At 51.8% G+C, this 21879-nt stretch overlaps 1 protein-coding gene across 1 annotated transcript in view; it reads left to right on the top strand.

Moving 5' to 3' along the window:
- Positions 1 to 21879, top strand: part of ADCY1 (adenylate cyclase 1) — a 123311-nt gene that overhangs the window by 91862 nt on the left and 9570 nt on the right. Inside the window, exons 12-17 of the mRNA XM_061197548.1 lie at positions 4916 to 5005; positions 5543 to 5799; positions 6086 to 6212; positions 16984 to 17100; positions 17881 to 18027; positions 18645 to 18743. Coding sequence (XP_061053531.1) covers positions 4916 to 5005; positions 5543 to 5799; positions 6086 to 6212; positions 16984 to 17100; positions 17881 to 18027; positions 18645 to 18743 — 837 coding nt within the window. The remainder of the gene's footprint in view (positions 1 to 4915; positions 5006 to 5542; positions 5800 to 6085; positions 6213 to 16983; positions 17101 to 17880; positions 18028 to 18644; positions 18744 to 21879) is intronic.

Genomic DNA, 21879 nt, shown 5'->3' with positions numbered 1-21879 from the left:
TCTGGGAAGGTGCCCCATGGACACAAGGGTGGGTGATTGATAGTGACTGGATAAATGAACACAAGGCGTGACGCTGTTCTCTGCGGATGGAGCGTCCTGTGGCTTGTTGTGTGTTCCTGTCCTAGCCTGGGGCGACCACACTCTCGAGGATGCTTCATTGGCTTTGGAGCCAGGGCTGAGTGCATGGCCCTGTGTCGCCCATGGCCCCTGGAAGAGGGCTCTGTCCTGGTCCCGCACGCCTTTCTCACATCCTGAACCTTCATTTTCAAATGTCCCCTGTCCCCACTAGACCCCCACTTGTCACGTCTGACAGACCCAGGGTTATTTTTGCACAGTTGTTGAAAACAGCTACTTCTTGAGAAGATGGACTCTAGTTTTATTTATTTAAATTTTTTATTATTCATCGGTAACTTGTTGAGTTAAGAAAAAGTGCTCTTTATTCAAACCACATTCCCAGCTCTTTGATTTCATAGATGGAGTGGCGTCTGGTTTGGTAAACTGGAATTTCCCACTTCAGATAAGATTGCTTTATTCACCTGATTTCAAGTGAAAGCATGGCAAGTGGATGCTAATTTCTTAGCCCGTCCCATTCATCCCCAGTGTTCAGAATCTGTGTACCTGGTGGACAGTTTTCCTGGAGGATGTGGCCCTGGCTCCCCCAGCCCCTTTCTTTCCATCCACACCCCCCTCCTCGCCCTCCCCCATGGGCCTGAGCATTTTTTCTAGGTGTGTGATTTTGACCCGTTGCTTCAGTGGGTCCGCTCAGGGCGATGGTCAGGAAGCAGCGGTGTGCAGCGTGCATGATCCTGGCAGCAGGCAGCTGCAGGTCGCCCGGCCAGCGTGCGCCAGTTCAGGGGCCAGCTTCCACGCTCGCACACTCCCCTTCGCAGGCCCTGCGCCGGGCTCTGAGCTCACCATGGGGCTTGTGCAGAAGACTGGGCGCCAGGCGACAGGAGGGGCCAGACGGCAGGCAGGCTCTGGCTGGGGAGGGTGGGGACAGGCAGCGGGGGCAGGGTCGTCCCGCAGAGGCCAGCACGTGCTGAGATGGGGAGACGTGAGCGGTCACGGCTGTGCACGCAGGCGGGAGGGTCCATTGCAGCTGAGCATCCCCGAGAAGGCCTGGAGTCAACTGGGCAGAGTGTCCTCCTCTGTGACGTAGAAGCGGCCACAGCCAGGGCATCCAGCCGGTGTGGCAGCTCCATCGCTAGGGGCTGCCAGCGCGAGGGCCTCAGTGTCTCCGTCCGTGAAAGGGATGGGGATTGGAGCTGATATTCATGATGTGCTGGGAGCAGGGCCTGGCACACATTCTTCCCGTATTTCAGCCTCACTTTTCTATCCGCCGTCCCAGTCACCCCTTTGTGGTCCCCTGAGCAAAGGCAGAGGGTACCGCTCAGGAGGTGGGGTTCCTGCCTTGGGCTTCCTGCCTTCCCTACGGCCCTGGCAGGGCTGGCCTCCGGGGAGGAACAGTGCCCTGCCTACCCCGCCCCTCGGCCCGGCCCACCCTAGACCCCGCGAGCCGCCTGCAGGGGGTGGGGAAGGCAGGGAGGAGGTCTGCAGTGGTGGTGAGATTCCTGCTTACACTGGACGTCGTCGATGAATGGGCAGTGACTGGGGAGTTAGAAAACCTGTAGGTTTTCCCTCCTTTGGGAGGGAGACGGAGCCTCAGCAGAGGGCAGTGACCCTCCGGGGACAAACTCGAGGCTCTGCTAGCCCCTGAGTGCCCCGCCGTCGCCACCTGCTTCCCGCCCAGTCCTGGTCCCCGTGACCCAGCCTTTTCTGCCTCAGCCCCAGTGGCTCCTGCAGTGCATCTGTGTGGGATTGAGTTCATGTATTTAGCATAGGGTAAGTCATATTTTTTAAACTTCAAATTGCAACTCTCTGGGGGTTTGTGAAATTGGGTTCTTTTGGTTTGTTTTTATATGTGGTTTTTTTTTGTTTTTTTTGTTTTTGTGAGGTGTGAACAAAAGGAATGGAATAGGAATGAATGAAAATGTCATCCTACATCAACTGTAGTCAGAGTTTCCCGGAAGTTTGTTTCAGTTGTGTGTACCTGTGCGCCGTAGTGTAAAACGCAGTTCTTACTACACTTGATCTTAGCCAAAGGCTGATGCCAGGTTTGATGCCTGGTCAGAAGCCTCTGAAGCCCCCGCCCCCCATGGGAGCACGTGGTCTCCGGAGCCAGGCCGCGCCCTGTGCTTCTCTGGGCCCTCAACACGCATGGGCGGAGAATAAGCCCAGAGCGCAGAGGCAGGGCCGAGTGGAGAAGGCTGCGGTTGTGTAGTTGTCGCCTTTGCCTAGGTCGTTTAGACTCTGCGGCCACGCGGCTCCGGCAGAGTGTCGCCCGCGTTAGGACTGACTTCCACGGTGCCGGGCGGTCACCCCTCCTCTCGCCGGCCATCTGGGGCGGCTGCGGTTTCTTCCGTGTGTCGCGCCCTGGTCACAGCACGCTGCACGGCTCCTCTTCTCTGCAGAGCACGGGGCAGGGTCTTGCTCTGCATCCCCTTGCCTCGCGGCCTTGTCACACTGTTGGGGTCCTTTGTGAAATTCAGCTCAGGCTGTGAATCCCCCTCTGGCCGTGGGGTCCCGGGCGCTCAGCCTGGCCATTGCTGCAGAGTCCCTTCGTGAGCCCGTGACAGCGTGCTCTGAGGATGTGGCAACAACAGACAACCCCCTGGGTCACCTTTGACTAATTGTGGGTCACGTTCTGGGGGAGTTTTCCATTGTTTATGTCAGATCAGCTACCTTTTTTCTGTATTGTGACCAACTATTTTACATGCTGTTTTTTGGTCTGTGGAGATACATATATGTGTGTGTGTGTGTGTGTGTGCGCCTGTATATTTGTTTTTTTGCTCAAGAACTGATAAGTTGACCCAAATTAACTGTAAAAAAGGCGGCCATCAGTCTTAAAATGAACAGACAGCCCTTCTTATCATGCCTGTGTTCCTACCCCTCTAGTTGCTCCCAGCAAACAAGCCCCAACTCCACGTGGGTCCTTGTGATTGTCATTATTAATTTCCAGAGAGGTATTTTAACTCTTGTGTATTCAATCAAACACGTTTGTAGGATCAGGCATTTAGCATGGAGTGAAGAGGGTCTCAGTACCCCGAGGCTGGCAGTCACAACTCTTCACCATTGTGTGATCCAGGGGCGGCCTTAAACACTGTTATTTTGCAGGTAACGGAAGAGCCAGCTCAAGTGGTCTTAAATGATAAAGGGAATTTATTGTCCTATATATTCAGAAAATCCAGAGGGAGGGAGAGAGGGAGGGGAGGAGGGTGGGCCCAGGGCTGGTTTTATCCAGTGACTCCATTCAACTACCCGAGACCAGTTTCTCTCTGGGTCTTCTAACTGCCCCTGGGTGCCGGCTCAGCCCAAGGCTGCCCTTCCTTGGGTGACCCAAAGGCATCAGCAGCCCAGCTGTACATCCATGTCCACCCTCCAGGCCCGGAGGGGGACACACCGTGGGCAGGGCTTGCCCAGCCTTGGCCAGTGGTCCTCCACTTATCGCCTCCCGAGAGATTTTTGTCCTGTTTCCACCTCTCCTGCAGCACCAGGGGCCAGGCCCCGCTCCCGGTGGTGCCCTGGGGGCTCCTGAAGCCCACCCGGCCAGAAGGAGCGTCTCCAGGGTTTGCTGAGTAAAAGTGAGCAGCCCGTGCTTCTTGGGGCTGGGGGCGGGAGTCCCCCGGCGCATCCACGGCCTTGCCCAGGGCTCAGTGGGAGAGAAGACTGGGAGGGGAGTGACGCAGGTACTAAGACAGCGGGGCTAACACCACCGCAGAACAGGTCTTCTGTGTGAGGACCTCAGAGGAGATCCGTGTTTCAAGGAAAATACAACAGTATTGGAGCCTAGAACTGGGACCCAGGTCTGTATCCACCACTGTGTGAGCTGCAGCAGCCCACTCTTGTGTCCTGGGCTGTAGAATGAGTGGTGTCTGGGCCGCATTTCCTCACCGGTAGAGCAGGGTCGGTAATGATCCCGACTCCGTACGGGGGAGGATAGGGGGATAACCATGTAGATGGTCCCGGGCTCCCTGGCTGGCCGGTGTTTTCTGTAATCTCCCTGTGGTCTCTGTTTTTGTTTTCGTTTCTAATTTCAGAAGTGTGAGTCTAAGAAGAACTTCTTTTTTTTTTTTTTTTTAATTTATTGATTTATTTATTTATTTTTGGCTGTGTTGGGTCTTAGTTTCTGTGCGAGGGCTTTCTCTAGTTGCGGCGAGCGGGGGCCACTCTTCATCGCGGTGCGCGGGCCTCTCACTATCGCGGCCTCTCTTGTTGCGGAGCACAGGCTCCAGACGCGCAGGCTCAGTAGTTGTGGCTCACGGGCCCAGTTGCTCCGCGGCATGTGGGATCTTCCCAGACCAGGGCTCGAACCCATGTCCCCTGCATTGGCAGGCGGATTCCCAACCACTGCGCCACCAGGGAAGCCCCTAAGAAGAACTTCTTTTATCCATGAAATCATTTTTTGAATATTGCAAAATGTGTTTAAATAGACTTAAAATAAAACTTCTAATAACTTGACAAAAATTTTATAAAGCCTGTGTGAAGAAAATGATGAAACTTAGTTAGAGCATATAAGACACAAATAAATGGAAAGTCTTACCATTTCTGAGATAGAAGGATGCAATATTCTGAAAATGTCAAGGTAATCTGTTCAGTGATTTTCAGTGCCACTCAGCGTCACAGCATCTTTTTAATTTAAAGACTTCAGTTTTCGTTTTTTAGTTTTGGCAGCTTTTTCACCTGGGAGATTAATTATATGAAAACAGCCAAGAAATGTGTGTGGAGGATGAATAGTCGGTGAGACTCTAGCTGCGTACAGGTGGCTCTGGACCTTCTGTACTGTGATTTATTTACTGTGAACACGATCGACTTTGTAATAAGAGGCCGTTTTTTTAAATAGCATTTTGTTGTTCAGTGTTTTCCAGGGTGCCTGACGATCCAGATCCGCACTGTCCTGTGTATCTTCATCGTGGTCTTAATCTACTCCGTGGCCCAAGGCTGTGTGGTGAGTGTCTCTGCTGAGCACAGGGCTGGGCGTGGTGAGAGCCGCCAGGTGCAGGTATGTGGGGAGCCCTGCGGGGGCCACCCTGGAGGGCCTGGCCCTGGGCTGGTGAGGGAAACAAGGGGATCAGAGATGGGCCTGGGGGTGCCCAAGGAAGCGGGAGGGGGGGGAAGGGGACATCACCCAGCGCAGGACATGTGATCCTCCTGGAAATGGAGACCTGGCCTTCACAGTGTGCAGAGGATGAAGCTTGGGCAGAGAAACAGGAAGGAGGTGGTGGGGGGAGGGACAGGATGCAGCTGAGTGGTTTGGGGGGATGGTAGGGGTCTCATGCCCCCAGGCCCAGGCCCTGGGGAGCCTGCTTCCTCTTGGGTAGCGAGGAGCCTAGAAGGGCCGGGAGCAGGCAGAAGTTTCTGAGGCCTGGCTGATGGCACTCGGGGGGCGGGTCGGAGCGGGAGGCCGTAGGGGGCTGGGAGCAGGGCACGGGAGTGTCCTGAGTGGGGCCCCTCCCACGCTCCTGGGTCCTCTGTCCCCCTCCAGGTGGGCTGCCTGCCTTGGGCCTGGAGCTCCAGTCTCAATGGGTCCCTGGTGGTCCTGTCGTCTGGGCACCGGGAGCGCGTGCTGCCCGCCCCGCCCTGCGAGTCTGCGCCCCACGCCCTGCTGTGTGGCCTCGTGGGCACCCTCCCGCTGGCTGTGTTCCTGCGGGTCTCCTCCTTGCCGAAAATGGTCCTGCTCGCCGTGCTCACCACCTCCTACATCCTCGTCCTGGAGCTTGGCGGGTACACGAAGGCCGTGGGGTAGGTACGCTGTTCCCGCTAGAGCCGGTGGCCAGGCTTCGCCTGTGTCCACGCGAGGGGCCCTGTGTTCCGATTTGCTGGACAGAAGCTCGCCGGTGCCAGGGCTTCTCCCTTCCTTCACGTGGACCCACGTTCCTTCCAGCCAGTCCTCGGGTTTCCCCAGGGATGTGGCTCTCCGCCCGGGTCAGTCCCGGGCACCGCTGGGGGTGTCGCGTCTGAGGGGCCTGTGGGGACCGGCCTTGTGCTCTGGACACTGACGTGGGTTTCCTTCCTTTTCTTCCCCAAGGGGTGACGCCGTCTCGGGCCGCAGCTTTGAGCCGATCGTGGCCATCCTCCTGTTCTCGTGCACGCTGGCCCTGCACGCCCGGCAGGTGGATGTCAAGCTGCGGCTGGACTACCTGTGGGCCGCACAGGCAAGAGGAGCCCCTCTGCTTCCTTGGGGCGGGGTGGAGGGTCGGGGGGCCCCTTGGGAGAGGTGGCAGGCGGGGGCTCCCGGCTGGACGCCGGCGGCTCTGTGGATGGCGCCATTGGGGCCAAGGAGCAGGAAGGCAGGCAGGCAGGCAGGCGGGGGGCAGTCTGACGAGCCCTGTGTGACCGTCCGAGTTTGGCTGCTTTGCCAGCAGTGAGCAAAGGCGTGCTGGCAGACGGGTGACGGTGCAGAGGGGCTCAGCCTCCGCTGGCTGGACGTGACAGCAGGTCTCATCAGGGTCGTGGAAAATTCCTGAAGACGCCGAATCTCGAGTGGCCCGCTCCAGATTTAGGTCTGTGGTTGGGGGCCAGGAGCTGATGTTTTTACAGTGCGTGCTGGGGAATTCTGAAACGAGAGGGAGAGAGACGGAGGAGTAGCAGACCTGTGCGCTGTGCTGGGCCCTGAGCCCCGGTGTCAGGCGGTGACCCCCGGAGTTCAGCCTGCTCACCTGCCTGGGGGCCAGAGCACAGGCGCACCGGGCATGCCCAGGGCCACTTCTGGGCCCAGCCCAGGTCACGCGTGGTGTGGTGTGTCTCCGAGCCCCCTCATCACCTGTTCCTTGTCCCCTTGTCACCCACTCCCTGTCCCCTTGTCACCTGCTCCTTTCCCCCCGGCTCTGGGGACCAAGGCCTTCCAGCTTTCTGGTCCAGAGGTCACACTCCATCTGTGTAACTTGCACACTTCTTGGCTCTGGACAAATTGCTTCCCCTTGGTTTCCTCGTCTAAAAATGGGGAGGCGGGTGTGCAGTACCACAGAGGCTGCAGGGGAGTCTTCTCATTCTGACACGTGAAGAAGCAGCCCTTGGCTGTCTGAGGGAGTTCACTCTGTTCAGTCCTCACAGCAGCCCTGCCCGGGAGGTGGGATTACAGATGGGGCTCAGACCTGGATGTGACGTGCCCAGGGCCAGGGCTGGAATGACTGGGGGGTCCCAGCAGGTCTGCGGTGGGTGGGAGCGTCCGCATACCAGGGACCCTGTGTGCAGCCAGGGTCCCAGCCCAGAGCCACGTGGCTCTGAGCCACGTGTCTGGGTGCACCCCGCCGTCACCCCACACTCTCCCCGCAGCAGGACAGGCTCAGGCACGCCTGCTGGGGGGGCCCAGGCTCCTCTTTTTCTGCCTGCCCACATCCTTGCTTCAGGAAGACGGATGACGCCTGTCCGTGTCCTGCTGTGGAATAGGCAGGAGGTCAGTGGCTGAGGCCCTCCCTGGTCAGCTGTGTCGGGTGGGCAGGAGGTGGGCCTAGAGTTAGGTGGTCCTCCTCGGGAATCCCACAACTCCACTTGGGGTCCCTGGTCCGCAGTAGAATGGGGTGAGGACCCTAATCCCGTGTGGGAGTGTATTGGTTGGGTTCTGCAGAGGGGAGGTTTATTCCAGGGATTGGCCTGCGAGGTTACGGAGGCTGAGAAGTCCCACCATCTGCCACCTGCCGTGAGAGAACAGGAGTGCCGGGGTGGATGTAGTCCAGTCCGAGTCCCAAGGTCAGAAACCAGGAGTGCCGATGTCCGAGGGAGGGGAAGATGGACGCCCCAGCTGAGGCTGACAGTGGAGTGCCCCTCCTCTGCCATTTTCTTCTCTTCAGGCCCCAGGGGACTGGATGATGCCCACCCACATTGGAGCGGGCGACCTCTTCCTGCAGTCCAGCTATTCAGAGCTAGTCTCTCCTTCAGACACACTCGGAAGTGATGCTCACCAGCCATCCGGGCGCCCTGTGGCCCAGTCAAGTTGACACATACAATTAGCCATTGCAGTGAGGAATGATTACAGTTCCCTTCCCAGTGGGCTTGGCGCACAGTAGGTGCAGACACCGTGTTACGTCTGACAGGCTCTAGGCCCTACTGGGCTCTCTCCGGAGGCCACTGCTGGGTGTTCTCACTGTGGGAAGGAGGGGCAGGGAGGGGGGATGGGTGGGCTGGCTGTGATGGGGGCGGAAGGCAGTGGCCACTCCAGTGGAAACTACTGTTCACCCTCTAGTTTAATTAACCTGGGAAAGACAGATGCTACTTAAGCAGGTTGCTGTCTGCACATCGGGGCAGGTTGTATTCGAGATCATGAGGAATTATTCCATTACTCTGGGTAAACGAAAGAAAATGTGCCTGTGTGTGTGTGTGTGTGTGTATCTGTATGTGCACACACGGATATGCTAGGTGAAAAGCATGGCTTATTTATTCCTTTTTATACAGCAGCTTTACTGAGGTGTAATTCACATCCCACTTGGTTCACGCACCCATATAAAGTATACAATTCCGTGGTTTTCAGTATATTCACAGCATTGTGCAACCAACACCACAGTCAGTTTTAGTACATTTTTATGCCGCCCAAGGAACCCCCATAACCATTAGCGGTCGCTCTCCATTTCTAGCCACCCCCCAGCCCTGAGCCACCACTCATCTACTTTCTGTCCCTGTGGATTTGCCTGTTTCTTTATTCTTCAGCCTGTACTCTTAAGTCAGTGCCTGTTCTGGACACACTGACTCCCTGTGTGTGGCCAGTGGGAGCCCTGAGCCAGCCCTTGCTGGGACAGACCCTTGATTCGCAGGGGCCTGTGGCCCAGCCCTGTCTTCACTCCATACCTGGATTCTGGATTCCAGGTGGGCAGGAGGCCGCTGAGATCTAAGCCCCTCGGCTCCCCCTCCACAGGCAGGGACCCCCCAGGTGGGCCGTCTGGAGAGCACTGGCCCCAGTTCCTGTACAGCTTGGGCAGGGCCCCTGGTGAGGGCATAAGGGTGGGAATCCACCTGATTCTGGCCCACCCCAGTCCTCAGGGGGCTCAGGCTGCCGCCTTCACCGGTGCCAGATCCAGGCCACAGCCCTAACGACATGTGCACACGATGCCCAGCCAGGCTTCTGGGAAGAGCCTGGGCTTCTCTGGGCCTCTTGGACGCTGGAGACTCAACCATGGGAGGGTGAGGGGCTGGTGTTGAGGAAAGGGGACAAGGTGTGTGGCAGGAGGGGGACCTTCACAGAGATCCCAGGGGGAAAGGGTGGCGGGGAGACCATTGAGGGGTCAGAGCCCCCCCTTCTCTGTGGGCAGGGCTGACCTCTGGCCCCAAAGCCAGGGTGGCAGGATCCCATCCCTGTCTCTGGAAGGTGGCCTGGCGATGGAGTGTGATGGAGCAGGGGCAGGGGGAGGCACCCCGGGGGGGGGACCCCACAGTCACAGGGGCCACCAGGGGGCAACTTGGTAGTGGCCCTGTAGAGCCCGGGCATGGTTGGCCATCAGGCGAGGGGGTTGCGGTAGAGGTGGGTGTGGTCTCAGGCACGTATCACTCAGTCTGGGCAGAGGGCAGAGGGCACGCTCCAGACCAATGAGGTCAAGAGAGCTAATGGCACTTGGACCATCTGAAAGGTGGGGCAGGGATAGGACAACCCCAGGCTGGTGCAGTGCCCAGGGCACCACAGTGGAGGGTCCCCATCCCAGACCACAGTGGAAGGGGTCCTCAGAACCTGGGACAGTTTGGGCCACCAGACAGGATTCACGACCTTCAGCCAAGGGACACAGCCAGCCCACAGTGACCATGCTGGGAGGGATCCAGCCATGCTCTCCCCCCTCCCTCCCAGCCCCTGCTGATGTTCCCACCGGCTGAGCCCAACCAGAAGCCAGCGGCAAGGGGGCCTGTAGGTAGAGCCCTTTGGGTGGGTCCCGGGTCAGCACAGATGCCAGGGGAAGAGGCCAGCGCACACCATTCCTGGAAAGGGGATCTGGCTGCTGCAGTTTGCCAAAGCCGTGCCAGGTAAGGGAGGACAGCCTCTTTGTGGTGGGCTGTGCCGCTGAACTTGGTCTTGTCCGGCTCTGGCTGGGTATCCAGGGTGACCAGGCTGGCTGGTCCCCAAGATGTGTCTACTCGCCATCAGCTGGGCCCTCTGGTTTAAGATCTTTCAGTTATGAGTAGCTACTCAGAGCTAGAGAAGAACAGGCTTAGGATGAGCCAGGAAGAGCTGGACTGGCTTGGGGGTGTGGGAGATGGGGTTTCCCACTCATTGATTGGGTGCCCGTTCTGGACCTCACACTCAGAGAGTGGGATTGAGGCCCTGGCTATTGGCTCCCCCAGCCGGGGACCCCTTCCCCCAGGCAGGCAGGCAGTTTCTCTCATCTGGATTGGCAAGACCTGTTCTTGGCATTGGTGTCCCTTTAAATGTTATTAAGTCCAGTGGTTGACTCTGTCCTGGGGTCCTCTGCCAGCGATACCCCTTGCACACCCGGCCCCACCCTGAAGAGCACCTTCCAGGGAGTTTGGTGCAGGAGAGAACCTCTGTGTCATGGAGGAAGGGTTGCCTACATGGGACACACTGACATATTTTTCTAAGGATGTGTAACAAATACCTCGCTTTCCTGTAAACGCAGCAAAACAAGGAAATTTCTAGACTTTGCCCATTTGCCCTCTGGATATTTAAGCATGTCATGCAGAGGCACATCAGAGTGCCTCAAACTGTTGCAAAATTGCCAGACCAAAGACTCAGTGGGTTAATTATTTATTGAGACCCAGCTGGTTCTGTAAACCTAAATAAACAGATGGGCTTTTCCTTCCTGATGATTTCCTCAACCTCTTAATCTGTAACTATTGGAATGCCTTTGCTCCCGTGATTTTTTTCTTTGAACTCAGTAGATAATCATGATGACAGTTATAATTTTAATTTATTTATTTTTTATTTATTTTTATGGCTGTGTTGGGTCTTCATTTCTGTGTGAGGGCTTTCTCTAGTTGTGGCAAGCGGGGGCCACTCTTCATCGCAGTGCGCGGGCCTCTCACTATCGCGGCCTCTCTTGTTGCAGAGCACAGGCTCCAGACGCGCAGGCTCAGTAATTGTGGCTCACGGGCCCAGTTGCTCTACGGCATGTGGGATCTTCCCAGACCAGGGCTCGAACCCATGTCCCCTGCATTGGCAGGCAGATTCTCAACCACTGCGCCACCAGGGAAGCCCTTAATTATGATAAAAATTTCTCTCTCTACAATGAACGCCGATTCCGAGGGTAATTCCCACTTGTGCAGCTGCCATTCTCAGCACTCGGTGGCGGAGGGGAGCTCAGACATGGAGTTTCCAGTGGTTGGGCTGAGCTGAGGCCTGCTGCACCTCCTTCTTCAGTCACTTCCCAGGCCTCCTTTCTCCACACGTGTGACAGGCCCACGGCCTGACCTAGCCCCCAAGTTGGTGACATTAGCCTATAAAGATAATACCTGATAGAGTCTTGGAGATTTTGGAGGAGTTAGCCAGGGAGAGGTTCTGTCGCTGTTGGATGGTGTTTTATATATGTCAGTTAAGTCAGGTTCTGATTTTCTCTGTAGTCATTCTATCAAGTTTTGAGAGAATGGTGTTGGAATTTCTAACTACAACTGTGGATAGAACTTCTTGCAGTTCTATCAGTTTTTGTTTTATGTATTTTGATGATCTGTTATTAGGTGCATAAATGTTTAGGATTATGTCCTCTTGATAAATTGAAACCTTTTTCCTCTGATCAAAAAAAGACGTTCTTGTATACCCGTGGGCTAAAACCAAAAACTCCAAATAAATATCGATCCCTAAACAAAAGACCTTCTTTTTCCAGGTAATATGCTTGGCTCTGCAGTCTGCTTTGTCTGATATTAATATAGGTGATCCAGCTCTCTTGTTATATGTTTTTCCATCATTTTACTTTTAACCTATTTGTATCTTTTTATTTAAAGTGGATTTCATATAAGCAACATACAATTGGATCTTGCCTTTTAATCTAATTCCTAAATCTCTGCCTTTTAATTGAGCTGTTCAGACCATTTACAATTAATGTGATTATTGATATGGTTGGATTTTAATCTTTAATCTTCCATGTTGCTGTTTCCTATTTGTCCCATCTATTTTTTGTTTTCATTTTCCTCTTTTTCTATTTTAGGTTAATTAAATATGTTTATTATTCCACTTGATCTCTCTCTTTTCTTATTAGCTCCAACTCTTTGTTGTATTATTTTAATGGATACTTATCATAGCTTGTCTTCAAGTGGTATTATACTACCTCACATATAGTATAAGAACCATAACAGCAGTATGTACATCAGTTTCTTCCATCCTAGGGATTTTGCCATTGACATCATCATAGATTTTATTTGTACATATATTATAAACCCCCAAATATATTATTTGCATCATAAACATTAAAGTCTATTTTAAAGATATGCTATAATGAGAAAGTATTTTTTGTTTACCCACATAGTTATGATTTCTGGTGCTTTTCATTTCTCTGTGCAGATCCAGGCTTCTGTCTGTTGTCATCTTCCTTCTGCCTGAAGGACCCACTTTAATGTTTCTTGCAAGTCTGTTGGTGATGAATTCTTTCAGCTCTTGCGTGTCTGAAAAACTCTTCATTTTGCCTTTGTGGTTGAAAGATACTTTTGCTGGGTATAGGATTCTGAGTTGATGATCTTTTTTTCTTTTCAGTGCATTAAAGATGTTCCGCCACCTTTTGTCTGGCATTGCTTTTAACGATAAGTCTGCTATCATCTTTATCTCTGTTCCTCTGACCCCACCTCCCTTCGTGTTTCACCCTCTTGACAGTGGGTTGGGGGCTCCTCTGGATGCCTGTGCCCTGTGTGGCCTGACCAGCCTGCTCCACCCTAAATCTCCACACTTGTCCCCTCTGGAGGGCAGCCGCTCTCTATGGAGACAAGCACTGTCATTGATCACCTGTCCAGCTGATGCAGTTGTTGAAGCACATGTCTCACAGAGTGCCTTTTCCTCAAGTGAGACTAAATTTTCAAAGGGAGGCAACTAGGAATGATTCAGTTCAAGAGTTAGAGATGAAGTCCTTCTCACCTGGGGACTGATGACCCTCTGTCTCAGCTGCTCTGTGGGCTTTGGAAAGGTCCTTTCCCTCTCTGTGCTTCCCCAGGAGGAGGTGGTTCTCAGAGCCTGGGCGTCCCAAAGAGGGGTGTGTGTACCCCAGAAGGCAAGTGAGATAACACAGTGGGGTTTTGGAAGAAGACGTCATGATGGTTAGTTTATGTGTGAACTTGGCTGGATCATGAGGTGCCTAGTTACTTGGCCAAAGGTTTTTCTGCGTGTGTCTGGGAGGGTATCTCTAGATGAGATTAGCGTTTGAATCTGGATTCAGTAGAGCAGATTCCCCCTCCTAATGTGGTGGGCCTCATCCAATCCATTGAGGGAGGCCTGAATAGAACAGGAAGGTGGAGGAGGGGAGAATTGGGGCCCCTCTCGCCTGACTGCACGATCTGGGACATCGTCTCTGCCCTCAGCACCCCTGGTTCTCAGACCTTCAGGAGTTACACCACCAGGTCTTCTGGGTCTCCAGTTTGCAGACAGCAGGTGGTGGGACTTCTCAGCCTCCGTAATCATGAAAGCCAACTCCTCATCGTAAATCTCTTCCTATATATCTATATCTGCCCTATTGTTTCTGTTTCTCTGGGGAACACTGTGTAACGACATCAGAAGTTCTATTGATAGTGAGCGAATCTGAAAATTAAGAAACATGCTTTCCTCGTTGAAGAATGAGCTGGCTGGGGTGATCTCACTCTGGCCAGATGTCACTTCTAGGACACAGGCAGGGACATCACTGCCCAGGCATAGCGAGGCCGGTGCCACCCTCACTCAATTGCTCATTTTTAGCGAGCTGTCCTTAACTCCAGCCACTGGGTCAGCGTCTGCTGGTTTGGCTGGTTAGACTGAAAACTTTGCAGCGCCTCATAGGGGTCACACCGAGGGTCACAGGGCACAGCGGCTCACCGGTCATCTGCGGGGAGTTGTCAGGTTGTGCTATTTTTTTGTTTTGCTCTGTTCTGTTTACCAAAAGATAGTGCTCCCAGGCTGGGTGCCCTTCTGAGATGCCGTGTAGCTGTCTGTAAGATGTCCCCTGGTAATTATTTCTGAAAGGTAAGCTCCCATAATCTGTCCTATAGAGTCAGGGGTCAGATTTTTGACACGTGAGAAGGAACATGCTTTTTTAATTTTTAATTTTTTTGTTCAAGTATAGTTGATTTACCATGTTATATTAGTTTCAGGTTGGTTATCTATTTTATATATAGTACTGTGTATATGTTAATCCCAAACTCCTAATTTATCCCCCCTCCTCTTCCCCTTTGATAACTAAGGAAACTATGCTGTAGAGAAAACATTTTGAAAATGGATGTTGGATGTGTCTCTGTTGTGTGATTCTGTTGACAGGAATAATGTATATCACCCACAGCTCTTTCTTACCCATACTTCCTGGCTAGTTGGAAAGTCTTACAAAAAGAGAACTTCAGTGGATTTTCATCTTATTTGTGAAAAATATAACAATCCAACTTCTTCTGCTTAGTTTGTAAGAAGATAGACATTTATCAGTCAAATTTCAATAAAAACCTTCACATCCCTGGATGGATTAAAAAATAGTTGATTATTTAGAAAGAGAGCTAATCTGATAGCCCATAAATCTAAGTTAACTGTAAATAAATGGAAATAAACCGAAATTAGAACGAAAGCTTTTCAACACACAAAGTGATCAATCAAAATTTTTTTAAAAGTTGAAACATATTCAGTTACACTGCATTCATTAAAATACAGTTAACATTAATATTTTGGAGAGAGCAAAATTTTTTGTGCCATTAATAAATTTCTAAAAACCTGTTATTTAAAAAATATTATTTACTTTCTCTTTATCTCATCTTTCAAAAAACTTTCTTTTGTGTGTCAGTGCAAACGTGTTAACAGGAAATTAGTTATACGTGTCTTAGGAGAGGTTCCCGTTTCCCTTGTGAGGCTTCTCTTCCCCACACGGCTGTGTCTGCTGATTCCCATCTCAGCCCCCGTCCACAGCCACACCCCTGTCTGCAGGGTCCATGCTTGTCTGAGCCGGATCCTGGGGCTCCTGGGCTCCTTCTCCTGTCCTCACCTGCAGCATGTCTACCCGCTTTAAGGAGCAGGATGAAACCTATCGTGCATCAGCCTCGTTGATAACTAACGGCTCCTGTGGACCACACATCTTGTTTTCCCAGAAAACGCCCTAGAGGAGGCCTGGGACTGCTGGTTGGGCCCCCTTCCTCCTGGCAGCTGTGGCCTGAGGCCTCCTCACATCCACCTTTGGGGGTCTCACATGCTTGCTTTTAACTGGTGGAATCACTGCATGAAATCCAGCAGCGTGTAGCCGACCACTTCAACTGTTATTATAATAACAACGCCAAAAATAGGTGACACTCTTCAAGGCTTACGAGCTAGCACGCGCCCTCCTAACCCCTTGATAAGTAGGAATGGTGCCTCTATGAATGGGTGTTTCATTTTATGACGAGGCAATTGGAGCTCGGTACCCGGCCACTTGCACCAGGGTGTGCTGCCCTCCATGGTGTGGGTTTTGGTGGCGGCCGCAGGCCATCAACACGGCATGACTGTGACATTGTCACTGCATTCAAGAGCTTGTTGCCCCTGTAATGCTGATGTAACGTCCCCCCAGTTGAGCTCCTTCCCTGGCTACGGCCAGGTGCCAGATGTGGAAGCGGGGGACAGTGACCGACAGTGATCCTGGTGGCCTCCACTTCTGAGGGCTGGCACCTGACCTTAGGCTGCCCTCGGCACTTTGCCAGCATCGCCTCTTGAGCCCTCATGGTGGCCAATGAGTGGGACCATCACCACTGGTTGCATTAGTCTCTCCGGGCCCTGGAGCTAAGAGGCCAGCCAGCTGGGACCCGTACCGCACCTGCCATCTGCTCTGCCGCGTCCCCCAGTCGGACCCGCCGGCTTCTACCCTCTGCTCCACTGGGTCTGCCCCCCTGGCCCCTGCAGCTTTCTGCTTGTCTCAGTGCCCAGAGACATGTGAGTCCTGCTGAAAGCCAAGAGATTCTAGAGGACATAGGAGCTTAGGGAGGGTCCACTGCTGGCGTCGGGCATTCCCAGCGAGCCCGGCAGTGCTCTGGAGGCACAGCGGAGGCTGCTGGAGGCCTGGTGTGTCCTGGGAGTGGGCACGTGCCCCACAGAGGGCTGCTTCAGGCCTCTGGTCCCCAGAAGATGGCTGGGGGTAGACCCTGGAAATTGGGGCTAGGCCCCTCATTGTCTGTCCCTTGAAAGTTCCAGCTGATCTGGGTGGTGACTAGTCCAGAATTGCGTGGATCCTCTGGGCCCCTAACGTTGACCTAGTCACTACCTGGAGGGGGCGTGGAGATGAGCCTGGTGTAGACCATTGGCATACTTGGCATTTAGCTTGGATATTAGAAAGAAGCATGTGTTAAAGGTGTAATAATTCAGAACTCTCATTAAAGAGGGTAAGGCAGGCGTTATTCAGGAGCGTTGCGTCGGGTGTAGGGACCACTGCAGTGGGAGAGAGAGAGAAGGCTCAACCCAAAATAGAGGGTGGGCAAGTGGGGCTTATATAGCCAAGGGGCAGGGTGGGGGGCGGTGGATGGAAAACTACCAAAGGAGACATCCGGGGTGAGGGGGCTTCCGGCTAAACTGACCTAACAGGATTCCCGCTGAGAGCAGGCCAAGGTGATCCGACGTCACCTGGCGGGGCTCAGAGATGAAGAACGCGATCAGATATCTGGGGTGATCAGATGTCAAGGATGGGGTGTCCGGTTAAACTGACTAAGCAGGGCTCTTGCTCAAACTGGACGATGCAGAGATGAACTTGGATGCCCTGACGTCAGGGCCCATTTGGGAAGAGCGTCCAGAGTCTGGTCCAGGAGAGAATCTTGTCGCATGGCGGGTAGTCGAACGAGCAGGGAAGCACGAATGGGCGGGCCAGTGGCTAACGGAGGACTGCTCCCCAGGCGGAGGAGGAGCGGGACGACATGGAGAGGGTGAAGCTGGACAACAAGAGGATTCTCTTCAACCTCCTGCCGGCCCACGTCGCCCAGCACTTCCTCATGTCCAACCCCCGCAACATGGTGAGCACCGAGGCGGAGAGGCCCCTCTGGCCACCCCAAGGGCAGGGTGGGGACTAGGCCCTCTGAGGCCCCTGGGCCATGGGGGTGGCAGGTGCCCAGAGCTAGCGTGCCCTCCCCTTTGATCCTGGGAGATAGCATCCACTGTCCCCACAAGGAAGGCGAGTGGGCTTCAGTAAACCACACACGAGGTGGGGAAGCACCGGTTCAAGGCCTGCACGTCCTGGGTGGCCCCCTAGAAACTGCCTCACCCACCCGTAGGGCTGGCGGTTCACTCCTTTCTCTGTGCTCAGAGCTGTCTCTGTCTGGGTTGCTCAGAACGTCCTAGTGGCCACGACCTACTGCAGTAAAGCTCTGGAACCACCCAGACAGCATAGAGCAGGGCTTACAAAAGCCGACTCAAAAATAAAGAGGCTCAGGCTGGGTTTTTAGGTCCTAAAGGCACAAACCCCCAGGCTTAGCTTGACTAGCGTTGGCCTGAAGTAGCTCCAGGGCTCACGTTTTCATCCCGCTGGGCTGGGGGCGTCCAGAGCCGGTGGTTTTCTCAGAACAGTGCATCCTTCCCTGCTGCCTCCCTGCTGGCTGGGGGCTCTGCACCCGCCTGTGAGGTGAGCTACCTTGTGTCGGCCTAGATCCTCCGAGCCCCCTTCTCACGTGGCACGGGGTGCCAGCGCGTCCTGGCAGCCACGCCTCAGGACTGGTCCGCGGGGCCTGCTCCCAGCGCCAGCCCTGAATGCTGCTCTGGCTGCCTCTTCAGCGCCTGACCCAACCTTTGACCCCCAGGACCTGTACTACCAGTCGTACTCGCAGGTGGGGGTCATGTTCGCCTCCATCCCCAACTTCAACGACTTCTACATCGAGCTGGATGGCAACAACATGGGGGTGGAGTGTCTGCGCCTCCTGAACGAGATCATCGCCGACTTTGACGAGGTAAGGGCCGCCCCACAGTCCTGACCCCCTTGGGCCTGGGCCATCCTGGCGCCCCTCCCCCAACCGAGTCCTGAATTGTGTCCACCGATGTAGCACGTGCTCTGGGGATGGCGTGGGGCCAGGGGGAGCACGTGCCTTTTGTCTCCTTGGGAATCCCAACCAACTGTGACAGTTGAGGAAGGAAATTTGCCTTAGGATGGGGAGGGCGGGTGCTGGCGTCTGTGCCCTGCCTTGTGAATGTCGAGCTCAGGTGGGTGGCCTCACCTGCAGGTTGGGGGGCAGGCACCTCTGCACCCTCCAAAGCCAGGTTTCCAGTCTGGGCCAGTCCTGCTTCCCTCACTGGGGCCGTCTGCCCCCTGGGTGGTTGTGAGCTCAGCTGCTGGAGAACGGGGATGTATTCTGTATGTTACTCCTTGGCGCCTCTTTTAAGCACCTTTGCTGGAGCCCCTGAGGCCTGCGTCTCTCAGTTCAGCCCCAGAACCTGTCTCATGCCTACATGAAGAAGACATGTTGCTTTCCAGAATGTGCCTGTCTGCGGTTGCTCCTGGCGGCTGTACGCCGCCGTGACTTTTATAAGATGTTATGTAACGTTTAACAGTTTTGTGTTTCAAACAAAGCTCATGGACAAAGATTTTTACAAGGACCTGGAGAAGATCAAGACCATCGGGAGCACCTACATGGCTGCTGTGGGGCTGGCGCCCACGGCCGGGGCCAAGGTGAGTGCAGGCCGACAGGTGTGCCCTGCTCAGGGACTGGGTCCCGGCTCTGCCCGCAGCTGCCCAGGGACCACGGGCAGGCTCCCCACTGCGGGCCTCAGTTTGCCCTCTGCATTGGATTAGGGCAGCAGCCTGCAGGCTGTCTTGTCAGTGGCCCACTCTCTGCAGTCACAACCTTCTGTGGAAGGTCAACACAGAAGGCCGGGCACAAGAACGTCCTCCAGCCCTGCCCCCTCCCTCCCACCCTGGCCCCATCCTGGCAGCCTGGCACCACTGAGTGTTCCCCTTTCCCAATTCAGGATTGTGAATAAAGTCCTCAGGTTGCCCCTATAAAATAGGCAGAAAAAGAGAGGAAGATGTAAAAAAAAAAAAAAAAAAGTGTCATGAATAGAAAGCAGTTATACATATAGTAGATGCTAATCTAACCATATCAATAATCACCTTAAATGTGAATGGTCTAAATACACCAATTAAAAAACAGAAACTAACAGAGTGGCTAAAAAACAAGACCCAACTAGGTTTTCTGCAAGAAGCACACTTTAAATATAAAGTCACAGATACATTAAAAATAAAAGGATGTAGAAAGAGATACCATGCTAGCACTGTTAAAAGCTCAAGTAGCTATCTTAATTTCAGACAAAGCAAATTACAGATCAAGGAAAATTATTAGGGATGAAGAGGTACATTACAAAGTGATAAAGGAGTTAATTCTCCAAGAATCCATAACAATCTTTGATATTTATGCACTTAACAACAGGGGGCGAAAACTGATAGAACTGCAAGGAGAAATAGATGAATCCACTATTTTTTTTTTTTTAATTCACGTTCTTATTTATTGATTGATTTATTGATTGATTGATTGCTGTGTTGGGTCTTCGTTTCTGTGCGAGGGCTTTCTCTAGTTGTGGCAAGCGGGGACCACTCCTCATCACGTTGCGCGGGCCTCTCACTATCGCGGCCTCTCCTGCTGCGGAGCACAGGCTCCAGACGCGCAGGCTCAGTAATTGTGGCTCACGGGCCCAGCTGCTCCGTGGCATGTGGGATCTTCCGAGACCAGGGCTCGAACCCGTGTCCCCTGCATTGGCAGGCAGACTCTCAACCACTGCGCCACCAGGGAAGCCCTGAATCCACTATTTTTGTTGGAGACTTCAGTACCCTGCTATCAGTAATTGGTAGATCCAGTTGGCTGGAAATCTGTAAAGAGAGCTGAACTGAACAGCATCATCAATCACCTGGAGGTAATTAACATCTATAGACTACTTCATCCAAGGACAGCAGAATATACTTCTTTTGAAGCTCACATGGGACATTTACCAAGATAGACCACATTCTGGGCCATAAAACACAGCTTAATAAATTTAAAATAATTGAAATAATATAAACTATATTCTTAGACTAGAGTAGAATTAAAGTAGAAATCTATTGCTAGGAGATAATTGGAAAATTCCAAAATATTTGGAGATGAAGCAGTACACTTCTAAGTGATACAAAGGACAAATAATAAAAAAAAAGAAATCTCAAGAGAAGTTGAAAAATATTTTGAACTAAATGAAAATAAAAATATAACTTATCAAAATTTGTGGGGTGCAGGAAAAGCAGTGCTTAGAGAGAAATTTATGTCATTGAATTCATACATTAGAAAAGAAGACCAATCCAAAATCAATAAGCTTCCACCTTAGAAAAGTAGAGAAAGTAGAGCAGTATAAACCTAAAGCAACAGAATAAAAGAAATAGTAAAAATCAGAGCACAAATCAATGAAATCAAAGACAAGAAATCAAAGAAAATCAATGAAACCAAAAGTTGGCTCTTTGAAAAGATCAATAAAATTGATCATCTCTAGCCATGCTAACCAAGAAAAAGGGAGAAGACACAAATTACTAATATTAGAAACAAAAGAGGGGCCATTTCCACTGAACCAATGGACATTTAAAAGATGTTAAAGTATATTGTGGACAACTCTATGGTGCTACACTGGAGGTCCTGGCCAGTCCAATAAGGGAAGAAAAGTAAATAGAAGAGTTATGAATTGCAAAAGTAGAATAAAACCATCATTCTCAAATTGCTTGCATGTTTAGAATATACAGTGCTAAAATGTTTACATATAAACTGATAGAATTTTTAAGTGACTTTACCAAACTTGCTGGATATAAAATCAACATAGAAATTTCTATTTTATCTCTGTATCTTAACTACAGACAATTATAAAATCAAATATTTTAAAAGTTACTATTTCCAACTAGTATAAAAGTATAACTATATGCCCACAAATTTGGTAACTTAGGTGAAATGGACCAATTCTTTGAAAGACACAATCTGCTAAAACTCACATAAGAAAAATAGATAATCTGGATAGGTCTATATCTATTTTAAAAATTGAATCAGTAATTAATAACCTTCCAAAACAGAAAGCACTGGGCCCAGTGCTTATTTAGATCAAAGATCTAAATAAGTCAAGAGATGCTCCATATTTCTGCATAGGAAAACTCAGTATCATTAAGATGTCAGATTCCCACTTGATCTGTAGATTTAATGCAGTCCTGATCAAAAGTGCAGCAGGTTATTATGTGATATTGACCAACTGATCCTAAGTTTACATGGAAAGACAAAAGACTGAGGGTAGTCAACACAACATAGCAGAAGCAGGACAAAGTTAGAGGGCTGACACCACCAGACATCAAGACTTGCTATAGAGCTGCAGTAATCAATACAGTATGGTTTTGGCAAAAGGGGGTAGTCAAATAAACCAGTGGAACAGAATAGAGAGCCCAGAAATAGATCCACATAAATATAATCAACTGATCTTTGACAAATGGAGCAAAGATAGTCTTCAACAAATGGTGCTAGAAAAATTGAATATCTGTCTATCTAAATTATATTTTTTAAATGAATCTAGACACAGACCTTACACTGTTCACAAAAATTAACTCAAAATGTATCATAGGCCTAAATGTGACATGCAACACTATAAAACATCTGGAAGATAACATAGGAGAAAATCTAGGTAACCTTGGGTTTGGTGATGAGTTTTTACATACAGTACCAAAAGCATGATCCGTGAAAGAAAACACTGTTAGATTGGACTTAATTAAAATTTTAAAATTCTACTTGTGGAAAATACTATAATGAAAAGACAAT

The sequence above is a fragment of the Eubalaena glacialis genome, chromosome 8, assembly GCF_028564815.1.
Source record: "Eubalaena glacialis isolate mEubGla1 chromosome 8, mEubGla1.1.hap2.+ XY, whole genome shotgun sequence".
In the NCBI taxonomy this organism is placed as follows: Eukaryota; Metazoa; Chordata; class Mammalia; order Artiodactyla; family Balaenidae; genus Eubalaena; species Eubalaena glacialis.
Note: the sequence above shows the minus strand (reverse complement) of the source record. Positions and strands in the feature narration are given on the sequence as shown.